General features: G+C 43.8%; 1 protein-coding gene across 7 annotated transcripts in view; it reads left to right on the top strand.

The window, feature by feature from the left end:
• CARD11 (caspase recruitment domain family member 11) overlaps positions 1–19561 on the top strand; it is a 112635-nt gene that overhangs the window by 59894 nt on the left and 33180 nt on the right. For 4 of the 7 annotated variants that reach the window (XM_021412034.1, XM_021412035.1, XM_021412033.1 and 1 more), the window contains 4 exons: positions 15729–15941; positions 16562–16699; positions 17316–17641; positions 18872–19051. In XM_021412034.1, coding sequence (XP_021267709.1) covers positions 15729–15941; positions 16562–16699; positions 17316–17641; positions 18872–19051 — 857 coding nt within the window. Of the gene's footprint in view, positions 1–14778; positions 15328–15728; positions 15942–16561; positions 16700–17315; positions 17642–18871; positions 19052–19561 lie in introns of those variants that run through there. The other 3 variants (XM_021412031.1, XM_021412032.1, XM_021412029.1) reach the window with 1 other exon arrangement.

Here is a 19561-nt window from a genome sequence, read left to right as displayed (position 1 = left end):
TGCAAGAGAACCATCTACCCACTTTTTATCAGATGTCTCAACTCCCTTTGATATTGAAATGCACGTTTCACAAAATACATGTTTCACTCAGATGTGGTCATTAAGGTTGTGTTACTGATGGTGGAATGTGGCCTACGGCAGCTTTCTTTGTAAGCAGCCCCCGTAGCAACCTCAACTTAAAAGAGCAAGGAGCGCGGGTCTGGACCTTGTGACTTCCAAACTGAAGGGTAAAACCCAGCCCTCACCAAATGCAGTGGATTTCTGTCACTGGTATGGGAGAGACACAGTTTTTGCTTTGGCAGTTTATCGCTGCTATCTGTAGGGATTGCATTCTCAGAATGCTGTCTGCTTTGCTGAGAACAGAGTATCTGCAGCGAATCTGCAATTCCTTTTATCAGAACAAACGATGGGGTTTTCTCAGGCATATGTGTGGCAAGATTCTCTACACCCTTCCCCCAGATTCTCTGTTTAGTGCTGCCTTCACCCTCCAGATGGAGGTCAGTTATTTAATGGCAGCGAACCTTTTCAGGAAGGTAACCTTTCTGCTTGTGATTTGTTCAAGGACTTTGGAATTATAATTGTTACTGTCAAAAGTACATAATTGGTCTCTGTGGCACACATCCAACAATAGGAGCTTCTTTCTCTGCTTCAGTCAGTATTGTATCCCAGTATTACCCTCTCACATTTGCTCCTGTCAGGCACAAGAACGCAGTGCCGGCCAGCTTAGCGTGCCACTGGGCAGCACAGCAGCCCTGCCATCCACTTGGCCATGTCCCCGCTGCGGGTGGCAGCAGGTTGCTGCTTGGCTGGTGCTTTTCCACACTGACTTCAGTTCAACAGAAACGTTTTCTCTGAACTTGGATTTTGAACACCTCTCATCCTTCGTGCTCTTCTCCCAAAGATTCGGGCTCTAGGGAGGGTGACAGTCTGTGAGTACCGGGAGTTCTCCCGTATTTGTAGATCTGCAGTTAGAAGTGTACAAGCGGTACGGTCTTTGGGCTCTCTTATGCAAAAGGCAAACACAGGCTTTTTTCACAGCTCATAAAAATGCATGATCCGTAGCAGCAAAAGCTGACAAAGTGTTGTGCGTTGTCTGCTGCCACGGGCAGGGAAGAGAATAGTCTTGTTCCTTTAGTCCCGCAAAACCTATTTCATCCTCAGCGCTGGATGGGGCATTGCTTCCTAATGCTCTCTGCTTCGCTGAATCTCTTTAGCAACTCAACAGGAAAGAGGAATTTGTCAAATCTCACTGGATATCTATCAGAAATGTCAAACGAAATGCTGTAACATTCTGGTTTTGTCAAAAGGGTAAACGTATATACAGCTGTGTATGTGATATTATTGGTAGTAATTGTTGCTGCAGTGAATTTGCCTGTATAAAGCAGCACCCTGTGGTATTAACAGATATTTTTGTTCTGGTCCCAAAGGCCAGTTTGGCCTTACACAAAGATACTCGTTATTTGCCCAAGTCTTACAAGTCTGCCCTGTTCATGGCAGCTTAGGGGAAGAACTACAGCTCCATCGCAGCCGTGGAAGGATCCCCAGCAGTTCTGGTGCTGCATGTCTGCTGGCACAGCTCTGCAGGCAAACCCGGGCACTGAGCGCTGAGCAAAGCACAGCTGCCTGTCTGAGGTGCGACTGGGACTTCTTCCATATGAATGCAGGTAACAGCTGTGTGCTAGCAGGACATACATAGTTACATACATTAGCATGAAAGGAAGTTCCTCCAGGATTCAAAACAGCAATAAAGGAAACTTTCATACGTTTCGCTCTGAATTCCAAATCCTGAGCAAACTGGGTGAACATCGGAAGGTTGTATCAAATACATCTCCTTTCCAGTCCATACCACAGCTGGTGATTGAGTCTTTGCTTCTTTAACGTCAGCCAAGATTATCACATTGATAAGTTCACTTGGAGGCTTTTGGCTTTTACCATCCTGGTTAAACTAACGAGGTGGTCATCATTCACTGACCATACTGGTCTGTGGGATAAAGTCTGTGCGTAAAATGTTTCCTCCCCGTTTGCAGCTTTGCATGGATTTGTCTCCGTGTTCCCCCTCTTGCACCAGAACAAGTTCCACTGCAGCAGCTGCTGCCCCACATCTGTTTCTGGGCTTCTTCCATTGAGTAGCTGCCATTCTGTGTTTGTCATAGTTTATAATGGAAGTAGCTGGGGAGGTCATCAAACTCATTTCACTAATGCCTCACACTGAAGGGAAATACAAATTCCATAAACTTGTTCCATCTTTACTATTGAGAGCTGATTTTTTTCCTGTGAGGGTCTTAAAATAATCTTCTCTGCCTCTACTCTGGTAGTTCCATTCACAGTTCCTGCCAAAACAGAACCCAATGCATCTCAGTATTGATTTGCTTAAGAATATTTTCGACATGTTTCATCCTTCCAGTAATATATTCCTATATTTTCAGTTGCACACTTTGCAGGAAGGCCTAAGACTAACATGCTTTATTGTGGAAAATTTAATTTCCTTCTGTCTTTTATTCTCTAGTCTTTGCAATTTATGCTGTGAAAGCTTTCAGTGCAGCATGAAACAACAAAAAAAAAAGTATTTAAACTTTCATCTTAGGTCAGAAAAGTGTGTTTTTCTTCTGCTTTAGTTTTTAGAAAATTTAAAAAAAAAATTAAAGGAGTATTACATTTCCTGTGAGGCTGAAAACACTGAATAAGTTTCTTTTTAATCTGAAATTCTGCGGTTTGAAGGAAAAACGATACTTCTCGGGCATTTTCTAATGGAGTGTTACAATACAGCAAGGTGTTTTTGTGACTTGCCCGTATCCATAGCGAGAGCAGCTTCGGTTCTGCTGTACTGAATGCTGTTGACAGTAACACCGTCACTGAAGCGCTGAGCAACCAGGGCTGCACACCTGGCAGAGCGGAGCCTGGCTCTGCGGGAGCTGTATGAGAATACCCTGTCAGGAAGGACTGAACTTCTTCACCTGCAAGGAATGATGGGAAAACGCTGGCTTCGAGGGAGAAATGATCAGGATTGGATCACCCCTTTTGAAGGCTATGAATTTAAGGGCAAGCTCTGAGATGTTTTAGAATTTTCTGCAATGCAGAAAAAAGCAAACTCGTGCAATTGCATCATTATAACATAATCAGGCATAAATGGTGGTTATGCATCCAGCAGCAAGCCCAGCGAAGACCTGCCTTGGCTGCCTGTGGCTGTTCTTGCACCACCTCTTGTGCTCTATTGTCCCACGTTGTTAGATGTGGATCCTTAATTCTGTATCTGTTAATGAGAATACAGGCTCTTGTCTGTTGTCATCACTTTCAAAAACAGGATGTAGATAAACTGGGCTGTTTCGTCAATGTTACTATTATACTATATTATTACTGTTATTTTAAATATATTTATTGTTTTCTAATATATTTTAAAAGACACCCAAAAATCTGAGTACTGAAAGCTGCAATTCAGCAACTTAAGTTACAAGGAAAGACTTACTTTCCTTGTAACTAATAGTTAATGCTGCTGTGATATAGTTTTAAATGACTACATCATATTGCAGTGCTCTGAGGCTGGAAACAGTGATGAAGTAGCAAAGCAAGTTTCCAGTAGCACACAGAGGTAAGAAGGCAAGTTAGTAATGGAGAGCCAGCGGTGAAAGAAAAGGTTGGACATTTGTTTGCCTGTTGTATCAAGCCTTTAATGGTACTTAAACTTAGCTTGGAATGTTTTGTGATGCAGGAGTCTCTGTTATGTTTTCCTACAACTGGTAATATTTTGCACTGATGTGTGCCCTGTTACCCATTGCTGTCACAGCCATGTCGGGGTGTCCTCAAGCAGGTGCTGTAATGCAGCTCTGCCTTAGGGAACTGCAGAAAAGAATCAAAACGCAGATCTCTGAGAGGGGTTTACAGTGGGTAGTTTTCAAAGCATCTAGTTTATTCATTGCCAATAGAAGGCAGCAAAAGCTGCATATTAATCCCTTCCACTCAGTGAATACCTGAACATTCCCTTCTGCCTTTGGTAGCTCCGTTTCACTGTTCCTGGTGCAGCAGTCCTCCGACTCACAGCTTCCTCAGTTCAGAGCTGGCAGGGCCACTGGGATAGTAAGGGTTAATTTTAGGGGAGGGAAGTGGTCAGGACGTCAAAATAAGATATACGCTTTTCCTTCCATATTTTTACTTTCTGAGAGCCAAAGCTTTTCCTGTTATGTGCAAGGAGGAAGGCGAATACAGGGTCTCAGAAATGAGCCGTTCCCTAAGAGGCTTCTTGCTGCTTTTCATCAGAATGTAATCAGTCTGTGGCTCCTGCTCGGGGACCTGCTGGTGAGAGACGGAGGCTGATACCCGAGGTCCAGCAGGACGGCTGGTCACAGAAGCTGCAGTCCGTGCGCTCGTTTTTGGCCCTGTAGAGCAGCTAAATGACACTCGTGTGCCTGACCCCCAGTCTTTACAATAGTCTGAAAACACTGCTCTACTCGCTGGGGGCGGCCCTGGAACCTGAAGAGAACTTGTAAAGCATTGTGTGATCCTCAAGAGAAAATTAGTCAGAGCGTCTGAGAAAGCTTCCCTGCCCCTGAGCCGCTCTTGCCTCACAATATTGAACGCTGCTTGATGTATAACCTCTGCTTCCCATTACTGATAACAAAGAAGAGCTGCTGGATTTGTCACACTGCAAAGCAGTCAGTTGTTACAGCGCTGCAACCGCGTTCTTGGGTGTTTTCAGCTTTCAAGGGAGCATACGAGAATTAAACAGCAGTCCACCCAAAAGCAACCGTGAGCAGAGCTAACAAAGCCCTTTTTACCCTAGAGGACGGTGTCATTGACAGCAACCGAGGGCATGCCTACACAGTCACTCCGGAAGCTTTACTAGCAATCCAGAAATCATTAATGATTACTCTCGCTCAGGACAGGTCCTGCAAACGCTTCCTCCCACACCAGTTTGCTGTGAACGATTGCCGTGTGAGCACGGTGTGAGTACACAGAGAAAGTTTTGTGGTTCCTGCCGTTCGCCAGCCCTCTCAGAGCTCTCCCACGGTGCTCGCCCACTTCTCCCTGCGTCCTCTCTTCCGTGATGGTTTGCTTTTTGTGCTCCTTCTCTGGGGTGCCTGCAGAGCAGGAGCAGAACCCCTCTCTCTCATTCGCTTCCCCTCAAGTAACTACCTGTCTAGGGAAACATCGCTGTCATAAGGCAGTCTGGACAAGGATACATCGTGAGCCCTTGTCCTTTATGAACTCTAGTGAAGATGCCAGAGGTTGAAAGGATGGCACCCAGTAATGGCAGCATTGGTGCTGGGGGCCAGGACAGTCCTTCTAGGAATGCTGAAAATAAAAAGGCCGGGCAAGTTTCCTGTTTTAAAGGGACTTTTTAAATCCTCCATGCGCTTCCTTTAAAACAATTCCTTTAATCTTTCTGATGTTTGCAGTACCCTGGAGAACAGTATGAATTCTCTTCTCAGGTGATGAGTGTGTTGTTTGTAGAGGATTTGAAACGCTTATTGACCTGTTTATTTTATGACAACCTCGCTTCTGTTTCTAATCCAGAGTGAGCCTTATCTGTTGTTGTTTGATTTTATATTGTGCTATATCATGCTAGAGTAATTTTTGCCGTGGAAGACAGAAAGGCCTTATCATCAAAGAAGGAAACCTGTGAGCAGAGCATACAGCTCTTAAAAGAGCTGTAACCTGAGTGGAGAGAAGCAGGAGTTAAACTGGCTCCTGCACTGCAATTGTTTTGGGTTACGCTTGAGGTTCCATCGCTGTGCCTGGTTCCTCAGCCTCGTCTTCCACAGTGGCTTCATTAGCAATGAGATGCTAATTAAATTTCATATTTATGATTGGAAAATAAAATCATTGGACCTCTTAGAAATAGATTTTTATGAGTTTTGGCTCAGTCAGCTGAGTCAGCAGAATAGAGTCTGCGAGGCTGAACATAGCAGCTTTGGGGAAAAAAAGATAAATAGAGCAAATAACGATAGGAGAGTCCAATCTAAAAACTCATACAGTTTCTACCCTGTATTAATTTTCAAGCATGGGAAAAATAATTTTATTTTTGTTCCTCCTAGAATAAGTATTCCCAGTCATGTAGAAAAACATGCTTTATTTTGTCTCAGAGGGATCAGAGCTTAAAATTTCAGCTAATTCTTAAAGTCTCAATTGTAGCTGGAGACAACGTAGGAAGAAGATTGATCCATGAGCAGCATTTGCTCTCATCTGTTAACTAGCAAAATATTTCATGGATTTAAAGGATCTGGAATTAGCACAAGCGAGCAGTGACACAGCATCAGCCCTCCTCCTTGTGGAACACGTACTGCAGGAGCGTTTGCACAACACCAGGAACCAGAACTACCTGAATACTGCTGTTGACCAGATTTATAGGTGCTATAGAGTGTGGTTTCATAGGTGAGAATTAGCACCTCACAAAGATTTAAAGGCCTTTTGTTTTTCAAATACTTTGCATCGAAAGAATGCTGCAATTAAGAAAAGATTTTTGAAAGAACTCAGCATCAATTTAGGCATGGAAGAAAGACCTGATTTTTAGGAGGGCTTAGCACTGAGCAGCTCTGTGACTCATAACACCAATCTGTCCCGCACTCTGAAGCAAGCCGTGCAAAAATCTGGCCATTTATTTTAATGCCTAAATTCCACCTCTGCTCTTTGAAAATCTGACCCTAATTACAAGTTGTGCCCTTGAGTAGGAATGAGAAATAGGGGAAATCAACCCTCAGGAAGCAGAGCCATTCACTGCTGCTCATACTGCGTGTAGCCTTGCTGCTTACAGACCATGCTGCATTTAAAGCAAATGCTTTTCTGCACAGAGTTCTTCGCTTGTGATGCTTTAAGGTATAAGGTACGGTTCATGCAGATAGCATGTGAGGAATTGTTATGCTTCAAGGCATACATTGGGAGAATGGGAAGGGAAAAAAGCTTCCACTGACTGAGAGTGTTGTGATGCTCTACCACCCATTGTATCGAGATACCTCTTCTCGTAAGGATCAGGATTCAGGTGACTGTCATCCTGCAAATCTTGCTTTTCTGATACTGTTCATAAATGCTGTTCTACAGCAGCTGCCCATGCTTAAAGACTGGGATGCTCACAGATGGAGTGCAGTTTTGGCTTCAGTTCACAGTTTCTGTTTTCACAAATATTTATTTCCACAGTCAGCAGAGAACCCAATAGAACGCAGCCCCTCGTGTGGGCTCCTTCTGAAGGACTGCACTCAGGTGAAGAGGCAGCCAAGGCTCTTGCTATTTTCGTACTTTTCTACTTGATGTTTTTTCCAAAAAAACATGTTGAGCTGGCCTGAGTTTCCTGATGGGAACAGAGTTTAGTGTCTTCCTATGGTAAGTGAATTCTTCAGGGTCAGTTTTCCACACCAAAGGTTTGCAGTATTTTATTCTATATCATCAGAGCAATGGACTCAATTATTGATACAGCAACAGAAGATACTTAATCCTTCCTTTCCATGTGCTGGAAGTAGGAGATGTCACAGAGTTGCCAAGTGTTTGGTGTTGTCTCTTCCCCAGGGCAGCAAGCCAAGGTCGCAGAGAAGCCACCGCTTACAGAAATGAAGTCTATTCCCACTAAGGAAAGAATCAGGTAGCTTTGAATTGCTGCAGAAATGAACTAAAGGAGCCTTCCTGCAGGGTGCAGAGTGAACTGCCTCTGTTCCTCAGAGGTTGCTTTCCCGCTCTCTGCTGCACACCTTGCAGGGCAGCTGCTTTGCTGTGCAGAGCTGAGCCCAGCGGCAGCAGTGTGGGAAGCGAGAGGCAGCACGGTGTCCTGCAGCTCCTGCTGCATCCTGGGCACGCAGCTATCAGGCACGAGAGCGCTTCCTCTAAGACTTCCCTCCACAGCGTTTGTCAAAGTTGAGAGTTGCCCACAGCCTCTGTTCAGAAGAAAAGGGAAGTCGGGCAGCCCCCAGCACCGTTCTATCTGCTATATATAGACAGCAAGTTTGAGAGAGAGGATGGTGGGTGTATGTTTCCGGCGCTACATGATACAGTCCCACTACACCAGTGCAAGAAAGGAGGGGACACGCAGCAAGAAGAAGAGGTGACCAGAAATCATAAGTGGGAGAAATCTGTTCATAAGCCACGTGCAACCATTTCCATGCAAAAGAAGAACACTGATTTCAAAATAGTGAGCTCCTTCTGACTCCCAGTGAGGTTCTGTCCTTCCTCAGCTTCGCTGATTTGATTTATTGGATGCTTTTTCTTGCCAAATGGCACCCAGTTTGCTTCTGCACCTTTGTGCTCTGCTGGCTTGCTTCTTCAGGCAGCAAACTAGCACATGCAAGGGAGCAGTCTGTTCTTTGCATTTGTTCTGTTTCAAATACTTGCTTACTTCAAATAGGTAGTAAGCAACTAAGGGCTAGAGGAGGCTGGATAAGTCTTCACAGAGCTACGTGTAGAGCTGCTACACCTTTGCATAGTGCACTTGAGATAGTTAAGTGATTCATGTTCTCATCCTACGCAATACATGCTGCTGTTATAATACAACAGTTGACAGGTGGGTTATTTTTTTTTAGTACTTGGAGCAGCCTTGTGAAGTTGATCTTTATAAGGGCTTATGATAGCTAGCTTCGTGTTTGTTCGTTCTTCAGATTTTCAAATTTTGCTTTTCCTGTTCAGTGTAACTAGTTGTATTAATGGAAGTGTTAATAACACTGATGAGAAGCAGGCTGCTTCTGCTGGGGTTATGTGAGATTCATACGCTTGTATCAGCTAATGAACCACTGACCTTACTGAGTTCTTACGTAGCTCAGTCTATACAAATTGCGTACAAGCACTGGCTCTCTGAACCAAAGAACATGCTGCTTGTTGTTAAGTGAGCACACGTTTATTGGGACCTAACCTACAATCATCAAATCCATCTGAATGTTTGGCTAACTTGAATTTGAAATTCAAGACTCCAGATCCGATGGCAGGAAGGCTCCTCAGCACACCCTCCTACCTGCTTGCCCCCATTGTGCCTCCTCCTCAACTACTGAAAATCTCATTAGCAGTTGTAAAAACAGAATGAGTTAATCGCAAAGAAAAAGAATTAACCTGAGACCCCATAATAAATTCTGAAGCATTTCTTGGACCAGCATTCTCATGAGCCCTTTGCAGCCTGAGGATGACAGCTTCTTTTTCAGATCTTTGCTTTTAGCACACATTAGTTGAAAGGAAACGCTCCTGTCAGTAGTTAATGCTGCACTCAAGAAAGAAAGGCCAGACATAGAAACATATTTGTACTGCGTTAGCCCAGTGATTTCTGCTGTCCTCATCGTCACGCGTAATGGAATGGAGAATGTGTAGATTAAAGCTTTTATTAAATGTCGGGCTTTCAGCTCTCCACTGCTACTTTGCAAATCCTTTTAAATAGGTGCACTAAATCCCTGTGGTAAATTATTTATGCTAATTGTTGTGCTGTTTTCTTGATTTGCATGCCCAGAACTAGCACTAATTTCCGTTGTCTCAGGATCTGTGACAGGAACTTCCCCATTTATCCCTTTGTTTGCTTTACACCCCACATTCCTTCTCTTTGCCTTTACTAAGGCTTTTCCCATTCTCATCCCTGTCTCACTTCTGTTCTTCACTTTCATTTTGTTGATTTCCTCTTTCTTTGACTTTCTTTTTCTTTTTCCTGCTCCCTTTTTATATTTCCATTTCCCTTTTTCTCACTATTCTTTCAACCCTAAATCTTGTCCTTCTCCTCAGATTTTTGCACCATTTCTCATTGCTCGTCTGTCTCATTTCTCATTCACTGTCACTAACATTATCACTTAATAATACTAGTGTTAACAGTTTCTGAAAACTACATGTCAGATTCATAAGTAATATAGAAGAAAAGAGTAGTCTGATACTGAGACCAGTGTAGACACTGGAATCTGAAGGGACGAGTCTCTTGGATGAACCCAATCAACAACTGGTTGGAAACCAAACTTTACATGGGTTTCTGAGGTAGAAATCTAAACTGGTGGGATGAAGTTCTGAACAGACCAATTTCTTTACCATTCACCAGAGAGAAACTAGATTTCTAAATTAACCTGGGTGCCTAATGCTGCTGGTGAGATGACTCCAACCTCTGCCTCTGCTCATAAACTCACCCCTCTGTTGGTGCCCGCTTAGCGGGCACGGTGCTGAGGGAGCTAGGAACATCTTCCCTGTGTGTAGAAAACAGTGACACGCACAAAAACCATGGAGTCGTCGAAACATCATTGCTATATTTCTTTAAGCTATTTGTAGAGGAGGATTTTTCCATTTTCTTTGTTTATTATTGGTAATATATGCTTTACAACCAATCTGATTGGATCTTGCATGTTCAGAGTAACGCAATCTGCTTTCGGTTTGATATTGAGACAAAATTAGTCATTTCCTTCCTGTGTGATAACATGGTAAGAGCTCCTGAGTTCTAAACTGGCAGACCTGAAAAGGACGTAGACTTTCGATATTTTCACCAGATGGAGAGCAAAACTGTAAAGCACAGATCTCTGCCTTTTATGAATCACAGATCACTGCAGGATCCTAATAAGTATTTTTAGACTGATTAAGATCTTTCATAACAATATTTTGTTGTGCAGAACAGCATTCTTAATGTGCAAACAGTTTTTTCCTCCAGAAACTGATCGGTATGTTATAGTGTTTCGTATGCAGTTGCAAAAGCAGACAAAAGCTACATGCAGTAAGTGTGGAATTCAGTGCAAGTATTACTAAGGTATTAAGCAATATTATCCTGCAATTCTGATAAACTAGTTTGTCTTTGTTGCATACGGTGTTTTCTGGTTTAGAGGATAATAAGCAAACCATTGGGTGTACTGCATTAACAACACCTACAATTGATCCTTGCTTTATCTGTGCACATTTCTTTTTTGCTGAGATAGTGTTAAATGGATCTGTTCTGAGCAGAGTAACTAAAGGGAAAGGAAGAGGTAATTAAAGAGAGTTCCTGTAGTATTAATTCTTCTGGCCTCTTCTGCAAGGGGAGGAATAGTGATTACAGACAAATCTCTGATTTATTCTATTGCTTTCATTTTTTTTCTATAGAGCAGAGATACTGAAAGAGTAACATGATGGAATTCTTCATTTCTTTTTCTCTCGCTTGGTTGTTCTTGAGATAATAATTATGAAAATCAGGGGAATTTTCTTTCCCTCTTATGTTTGTAAAAGCAAGATGAATGTGCCTTCAGAGCCCTTTGACAAAGTTAGGAGGTTTTTGGTTCTCTCTCTCTCTCCTATTTAGAAAATGGGAGTAGTGTTTATGACTGTGGCTGTCATCTGGCTTCACTGGAGAGATCTAGGTTTACCTCACTGCAGCTTTGCGTGATTTCGAGTGGTTTTGTACCTTGTATGTAACAGAAAGATTGACTCAGTGGGAGCAGACAGAAAATATTTGTGCTAAAGTAATCCTACTTTGAGTTTGAAGCTTCCTGCTCTTCTCCTACTTCAGTATTCTTCTACTTCGATATTCAATATTTTTCTTTTACATTTTACTGGAGCTGTGGGACTCGGTAGGCTGGATGAATCTTTCGTACAAAGAAGTTCTGCACTATACAAAGTAGTTCTTTCCATGTCCAGCCACTGTGACCTGAAAGAGAAATACAGCCCAGTGTGTTCAACAGTGCTGCTGGCTTCAGAAGGTGCTCTTGGGCCGACAAAACCTGAAGTAGTAAAACCAAGTTAATAATAAACGTTGTTCTGGGGCCTTCCCATCTTAGTGGTTTCAGGATCTTTGCAGTCACTGATGAATGAGTCCTACCAGGTAGGCACACTGAGAATCTGCACTTTATATTCTTTCTGCATTAAAGACAGGTTAAGAATTTGTCTCCTCTTATTTGGGGGTTCAGATTTAGGCACCTGTATGGTGAACACCTTGCAAGTGTAGGCAAGCAAATTGTCATCTTAATCAGTGTTTAAGCCTTTGAAAAGTGGTTTTCAGTACCATAGAACATACGGCACTGCAGCTTTTCAGAGAGGCAGTAGTGCAAACAGAGCTCTCCTGTCTCCTTAAGCAAAGGAATATAAGTTCCTTATCACACTTTAAACTGTGGCTTTCCTCTAAAATTAAAAATAGCTCTAAATCCCTTTGTGGTTTTGTGGTTCTCTGATATTGCAAATCTATATCTATCCGTACAAACAGCTTTTGAGAAAATCACCCTGTTGTTATACGTTATCATCTGAGATGCTGGACGAACTTGAGGGAGAAAGGGTGTACCCCATGAAGTCTAGAGATATGCTTGGAATAAGGATGTAATGCAGATAGCCTCAAAATGCTGAGGGTAATATACATAGCTTCAAAACACTTTTTTCCATCTTTATATTTGCTTTAAAGTGTGCTAATTTATAAATAACCCTTTCCTGTTTTGTATACACATATTTAATATTTCAGATGAACAAATTTATGTTCACACTGGCATACAATTTGTGCTGTTTGTGTTGTGGTTTCTCTTCAAATACTGCCATTCTGTCAGCATCTGTGACAAATGCAGAAGTCCAAAGCATTTAAACAGTTCACTCCTTCCAAAGCAAACTTCCTCCTGCTTCCCAGTATAGGACAGAACCCGCCTTTTCGTATTTCATGAAGGGCATATCTAGAAACCAGCAATGCTGGCTGAAGCTTGCATTTGCAAGCTGCCAGGAATTCGCAGCAAGGGATGCAAATAATGAAGCAACTGAAGGGTTAATTTCTGCACCAACGTGAAATTAATCACAAAAATGAAGCCTCATATCAGCTTTGATGGAGAGAACTTTACAGAAGCCGTGGTTCTGAAGCCTGGAGGCTTTATTCCCTTGATCGATGAAGAGTGTCACTGACATATGAAAGTATGGAGCCAGAGTGAGAACAGAGAACAGCTTTAATGGCAAGGTGATCTGTTCGGTTGGAAAATATAAGAAAAAATAGCAAACACGGAGAAAGATTCATTTGTGTGTAACAGCTGCGAGAAGGATGATCCCCGAGAGAGTGAAGGAGATGAGGGGAGTAGAATGTTTCGTTCAGTGTAAAAAGAGATTCTCTTTTATTTGTCTGCATCTATAGAGGCCTTTGAAATAGATGGGACTGGCTGAGATTATTACTGGATGAGGATCTCCTGCGGTTAAAAGCTACGCTGTGTACTAACTACTGAAAGGAGCAGCAGGAGAGCAATTTTTTTAACTGCTGTGGCAATTCTTATTTCTTTTTGGCTAATGCCTGCTGAAGGCAGCCCAAGTCTGTGACTTCACACCTGTGGTTTGCAATGGACAATGCAGTCTTTCTGACATATCACAACTTGTGAATGTGTTAGGTTACAGCTCAAGAGGTGCTGGAGTCAGAAACGAGGTAAAGATAGCGATGAGCAGATGAAATAGCTGATTACACAGTTGAAAGCATTTTAAGTCTGCCTTTTTATCTTATAAGTGAGAACAACTTTTGTGCGGGATCATCACAGCAAGGGAGCGGGGAGCAAGGTCCTTCAAAAACCTGCAGAACAGATGCGCTGCTGAAAATCTCCTTTTAAAACAGAATCCCCCAGTGCAGTCCTTCAGTAGTTTCCCACTGAGTTTCAGTTGTCACACCTGGTTTTGTACCAGCAGAACAACAACCAATTACAAGCATTTTGTTTGCTGTTCAGTGTTGTATTATCTGCTAAATCAAAGAACAATGTGATTCCTATGAAGGGTGCAGTATTAGTATCACCTGTTAGTTTCTGTCATCTCTGGAAAGGCTGCAAAAGACACAAGGGTTACCTGGGGTTTGTGCTCAGTCTGGGCAAGGAACCACGACAAAAAAATAACAGTATAGATCTCTGATGCCCGTGCATGAAGGATTATTTGTTGAAGATATTTTTCATATCGTGTAAGAAATGCATTCATGCTGAAAATTATGCTGATGAGTGAACTTTTCTTTGAATCGTTTAAATCCCTGACTAATATCCTAAGGGAACTGCTGACAGAGAGCGCAATAAGTTCTGGTTCGGTGCAGCAGTTCGGTGCTGCAGGCTGCTGGATATTTTGCATTTTACGAAATTCAGGCAAGTGCTCCCGGGGTGCACCTGGGAGCTCAGCAGAACACTTCCCAAAGACAAAGGGCCTGCGAGGCACGAGGTTTGGTTGCGATAGCTGTGGCTTTGAGGTGACTAAAATACTGCGGGATCATGTGCTCCGCTGCCTTCGCCCAAAAGTTCGGCTTTTCCAGTTGTGCAGCGTGTGTTAAATCTGTGATTCTAGATCGCAGCGGGCAGCGCAGCACTTCCTTCCTCTGGGGGCAGCTGTCTCTTCTGGCCCCGCTGACGGCAGTCACAGAGCTGCAGGTTGTGTTCAGCCAGCAGAGCAAGAGCTGGGTAAGTGGTTCCCGGGATACGAAATGATAAAGAAAAGAATTCTTGAGTATGGGAGAGAACAAAACGGGCGGTTCTCCCGTACCCATCCAAGATATCAGGAACCCATCCCATTTTCTTGGTGATACTGGAGCCTAGCCTAGAAATTTGGACACTATGGTACGGCCTTTGAAAGCGCTAAGCAAGGAAAATGCTTTTTTGTAGGGCAGCTCTGCATCCGATTGTGATAGAACAGTGACAGATGCATTATCTAGCAGATTAGCACTTGTGTTTTTACTTTCCAGAATGAGGAGTTAATAGCCCCTGGCTGTACAGAATAATAGCTGGTTCTGCCCAGCGTAATGCAGCACGCTCTGCAGTTCCTACCGTCAGAAGCTGAGGAAATTACAACACATTGGAGAGAGCTCTTCTGGTCCTAGAAAAACAAGGCCTTGCTTTTGAGCTCTTTAGTTACTGATTACCTGCAAAGCCTCATAAAGCACAGCTCCATCTCTTATGGCCTGGGAACGGCATGTTGTTTTGTACCATGGCCTGATGGGCGAAGAGAACTCTTGGCATAGAAGCTGAACTGCCGCGTGCCACCTGCGTTGCAAGAGCTTGGAAAAGCAAGAATGCAAAATGAGGACTTGTTTCCAGAGCTTGACATTTATCACAGATTTAAGAGGGAAAGATTTTTACAGCTTCTCTGCTATTGACTTAACTTTAGTACAGGGTTTTTCACCTCATTGCCTGCCTTGTAACCTTCTCTAATGAGGTGGTTACAAATTAGGAGCTGGCAGGAAATTGCTTAGCAAGCACTGAGAGGCCATCTGATAACTTTTTCATGAGTCAAGAATGTTTTCAGATCAGAGTGACACCGTGCAGAGGGGGCCAGGTCTGAGCTCACAGGTGCCTGCGTTCAGCCCCCTGTCAGTCAGTCCATACACAGCTACAGAGGACAGACGTACAGAACTACTCACCTGGGTGTTAACTCTTCCTGAGGTGCATTTGCATGAGTTGGCTCATCACGTTTATGCTGGAAAATTGCACATTCCAGTCGGTATGGCTGAGAGGAACAGAGGAGGTAAGCATAATTAGCTGCCTGCAGCAACTATTTGTCTCTGCTCTGGGTTCCATGCATTCATATCCTTCCTTGCATTGCACTGTGTCCTTTACTATTGTTTCTATGATGGAGAGGGACTCTCTGACTTGAAGAGACCTTCGTGGACTTACCAGGGCTACAGATTCATCACTCGAGAGCAATATGCAATAGTTCATAGGCTCAAGATAGCACTTCTCTGAACTGTCACTTTCCAGATGAGCGTGAACAGGCTGCACTTCAGTTCAAGCAGTTTCAATATAGGGCAAATTTGGCATTAGAAGTGATTTTAAGCTCATCCAATGTGACACGGAAGCACCAAAAAAAGTAACAGGATATAAACTGCCCTGTTTGATGCTCATTTGCCAATTGTTTCCCTTGTTAAGGAGGAGAGCCAGAGATGGATGACTGCCTGGAGACACTGAAAGATGAGGAGGAAGCTTTGTGGGAGAATGTTGAGTGCAACCGGCACATGCTGAGCCGGTACATCAATCCGGCCAAGCTGACCCCGTACCTGCGGCAGTGCAAAGTAATCGATGAGCAAGACGAAGATGAGGTGCTTAACTCGCTTATGCTGCCCTCCAAAATTAACCGAGCAGGTAATTATTTTATGAATGGCTACATCTGTATCCCTGTCTGAACTGCATTATTTTGCTGAGTCTGGAGGGAACCCCCATGAAGTTACAGACCATCAAATGGAAACCCTATAACCCATTTACAGGAGGTTTAATGAAAAGGGGTGGAATCTGCTGCTGGTATTTTGATAACAATGACTCTCACCAGTGCTGTGCAGGCTGGAGCTCGTGAGGTTTGTATTCCCATCACAGCCTTGGCAGACATTTCGGTTCTTGTAAGCAGCAGCCACTGCCGTTCCAACAGCAAGTTCTCCATTGCCTTGTGGTGTTTCACATTTGTTGCTGCAGGGTCTGCCATCCCAGCACATCAGTGCTCCTGGGGGGGCTGCGCTTGGGCAGGCGTCTTTTGGAGTTTCTGCTCCCAAGGCCAATTTTGTGCACACCTCTAGAATAATGATCAGCACTAACATAAGGAATACGTGGCATTACTTCATGAGTTCATCTGAACTCAGCCAGCCATACTTTCCACAGTGCATTGCTGTGGCAGAGACGAACCCTAAATGGATCTGACTTCAGGCGTACAATACTTATGCTTCTCACAGTGCTGTTATGTCACCTCTCTGTTCTCTCTGGGTTGTACTTAGGGCGGCTGCTGGACATTCTTCACACCAAGGGCCAAAGGGGCTACGTGGTTTTCTTGGAGAGCCTGGAGTTTTACTACCCTGAACTCTACAAACTGGTGACAGGCAAGGAACCCACACGGAGGTTTTCCACTATTGTCGGTGAGTAGGATCAGTCCTAAAGCCTGTTGAAATAAGGGCCATCTTGAAGACTGGGTTTGTATTTCAGGCAAGAGCTGTAAATGAAAGCTAGTCTGTTGGTAGCATTTTGCAGTTTTTCAGTCCCCTTCAATGCACAAGGAGGGAGCAGTGGGAGAAGTATAAAGGAAGGGAACGTCCCAATTGTCTGCATGGGGCTGAAGAGCTTCGAAAGGAATGAAAGCCACTGCAAGAGGTCTCGGCAGACTTAATTTACATTGATAGCTGACACACGCGAAGTACAACTATAGGATTCAGATGAATTGTACCTGTACATGTTCATTTTACAAAATTTGTGCTATTTCCACGTGCCTGTCAGCTCAGCTGAAGCAATTAGACAAATGTTAAGGCTTCTGATAGTATCTAAACGAGCTGTACACTCGTATGCTGTGATTCTGGTAATAGCGGGCTATGTAATACTTGTCCTGTTGCCAGTTAGATGTAGAAATGTGAGTGTGTTTGTGCATATTCCACACATCTGTACGTAATCTGGGACATTTGTTTCATATTGAGTTCTGCTGATCCTACTTAGTGTTAGGTTACTTTTTGAGACGTTGATAAGCTGTTCAAACATTTTCAGTGGAGGAGGGACATGAAGGCCTTACCCATTTCCTGATGAATGAGATCATTAAGCTTCAGCAGCAAGTAAAGACAAAAGACATGCAGCGCTGCGACCTGTTGGCTAAGTCTCGCCAGTTGGAGGATGAGCGAAAACAACTAAAACTGAACAAGATAGAGCTGATGACCTTCCAGGAGAGATACAACAAGATGAAGGAGGAGAGGAACAACTACAATGATGAGCTGGTCAAGGTGAAGGATGAGAACTACAATCTGGCCATGAGATATGCCCAGCTGAGCGACGAGAAGAGCATGGCTGTGATGAGGAGCCGAGACCTGCAGCTCGAGGTGAGAGAGATGCTCCGGGCTCCTTTAATTAGGAGTAGCGGTATAGGATGCCAGTGGCAAAGTGAGTCTTCCCCTGACAGCGGAGGGGTGTAGAGCTCATTTGCTTTGCTCACTCAGATGATTAGAGGCATCAAGGTACCAAAATTCCTACTGCAGCGATGTGTGTCAGTGGCAGATAATTTACATACTTGTGTTAAATAAGCAGAAGTTATCATAGATTGTTTGCTAAAATCATAATTTTAGCTTTTCAGGCTCAACGATATATACTATGGCAGTTATTCAGGTTTACATTACAGTGTTTTCCTCAAAAAAGCCTCACAACAAGTACTGGAGTATCTTGGGACCACTTAGAAGACAGAAAGAATTACTTCAAGTGCCATGAAATTTATGCTTATGGGTATGTCACAGGTGAGACAGAGTAAACAGCTACCCACAGTGGATCTGTATGCCGAGGTTTATTTTAGAATCGACGAGATTAGACATTTTGCAGCACTTTGATTTTTCACAGTCGTTTATTGCTCTCTCACCTCGGTGCTGCCTTTTCTGAGCCCCAGCATCCCTTACCTGCACCCTGCTGGTGCAGGAAGGCTGGGCAGCAGTTTGTGTCGCTTCATCCTGCTCACGGTCACCAGTCAGAGTGTTACTGGCCAATGTCCCTGGCTATCCCCTGGCATTCGTATCTATACATCGCTCTGATCTCCAGGATACTCCACCACTTTCAGACCTTTTTTCCACTCAGGGTCATCACCCTCTTCTTTCCAGGTTCTCTTCTTTCTGAAGCCACTTCTTGGGGACCTTTGTTTTCAATCCAGAACCACAAGTCCCTGGTTTTCCCAGTCCAAATAGTCGATGTGCAGGAGCTCAACGTGTGGTCAGACTGTGAGCAGTGTATCTGTCTCGTATCTCTTTATTTATGGGAGGATTGAGAATATGATGCTTTTATTTTAGTCCAGATGTTATCAAAATTTATAGCCAAACCATACCTGGTATAGCTAGCAAGTAGTAAACTTCTGCTTGAGAGTTCAAAAGTTCAGCTTGGGGCATTTATCACACATGCATATCTACCCAATTATCTGCTTGTTAGCATTCACAGTTTAAGCTATATTTTCCACCTATGACAGTATGTTTTCATCCGAAGGTGAGAGTGTTTTCAAAACAGTCAATACCTGAGCTTGAAATGATTTCTTGCCTTCCCTGTCTCTCCTTCTCACTGCTCCCTGGCCGCTGTAGATTGACCAGCTGAAGCACCGCCTGAACAAGGTGGAAGAGGAATGCAAGCTGGAGAGGAACCAGTCACTAAAACTGAAAAATGATATTGAAAACCGACCCAAAAAGGAGCAGATGCTGGAGCTGGAACGGGAAAATGAGATGATGAAGACTAAAATCCAGGAGTTACAGTCCATTATTCAGGTACCACTACACTGAAGAATGCTGCCACTTCAGCTCACCCCTCCTGCTTAACCAGACAATGGGTTCAGAAGGCTTTGACCACTCCTTGCCTCCAGCCATCCCCACACCCTCCTCCCACACTGTCTCACATACCCCACACCTCACTGCTGTGGTGGCCACCCCTTGGAATCTCAGTGTCTGGAGGGGGCTCTGAGCGTGGGCTGAGAAGCAGCAAGTGGTGACAGCTCCTGTATGTAAGGGACAGGGAGTTAAGTCCATAATGGAACTGGTAACGACGAACAGAAGGTGGCATGGTGTCTGCTACCACTCCTCACCTTATGCTCATCACATTCTCCTGTTCCAGTGCTAGTAAACGTTGGGTGAAACCTCTACCTCCAAGGCTGTAATGAGCACGAGTGCAAAGTTTGAAAAAACAGGTCGGTTATGTAGCTCCCAGCTGTTTGTACTACTTGTACAAACACAGGCACAAGGAGGATTTCTACCAAAACTATTGTCATCTAATAAGTCAAG

Source organism: Numida meleagris, chromosome 13 (genome assembly GCF_002078875.1).
Source record: "Numida meleagris isolate 19003 breed g44 Domestic line chromosome 13, NumMel1.0, whole genome shotgun sequence".
NCBI lineage: Eukaryota > Metazoa > Chordata > Aves > Galliformes > Numididae > Numida > Numida meleagris.
This window is presented reverse-complemented; position numbering and strand designations above follow the sequence as displayed.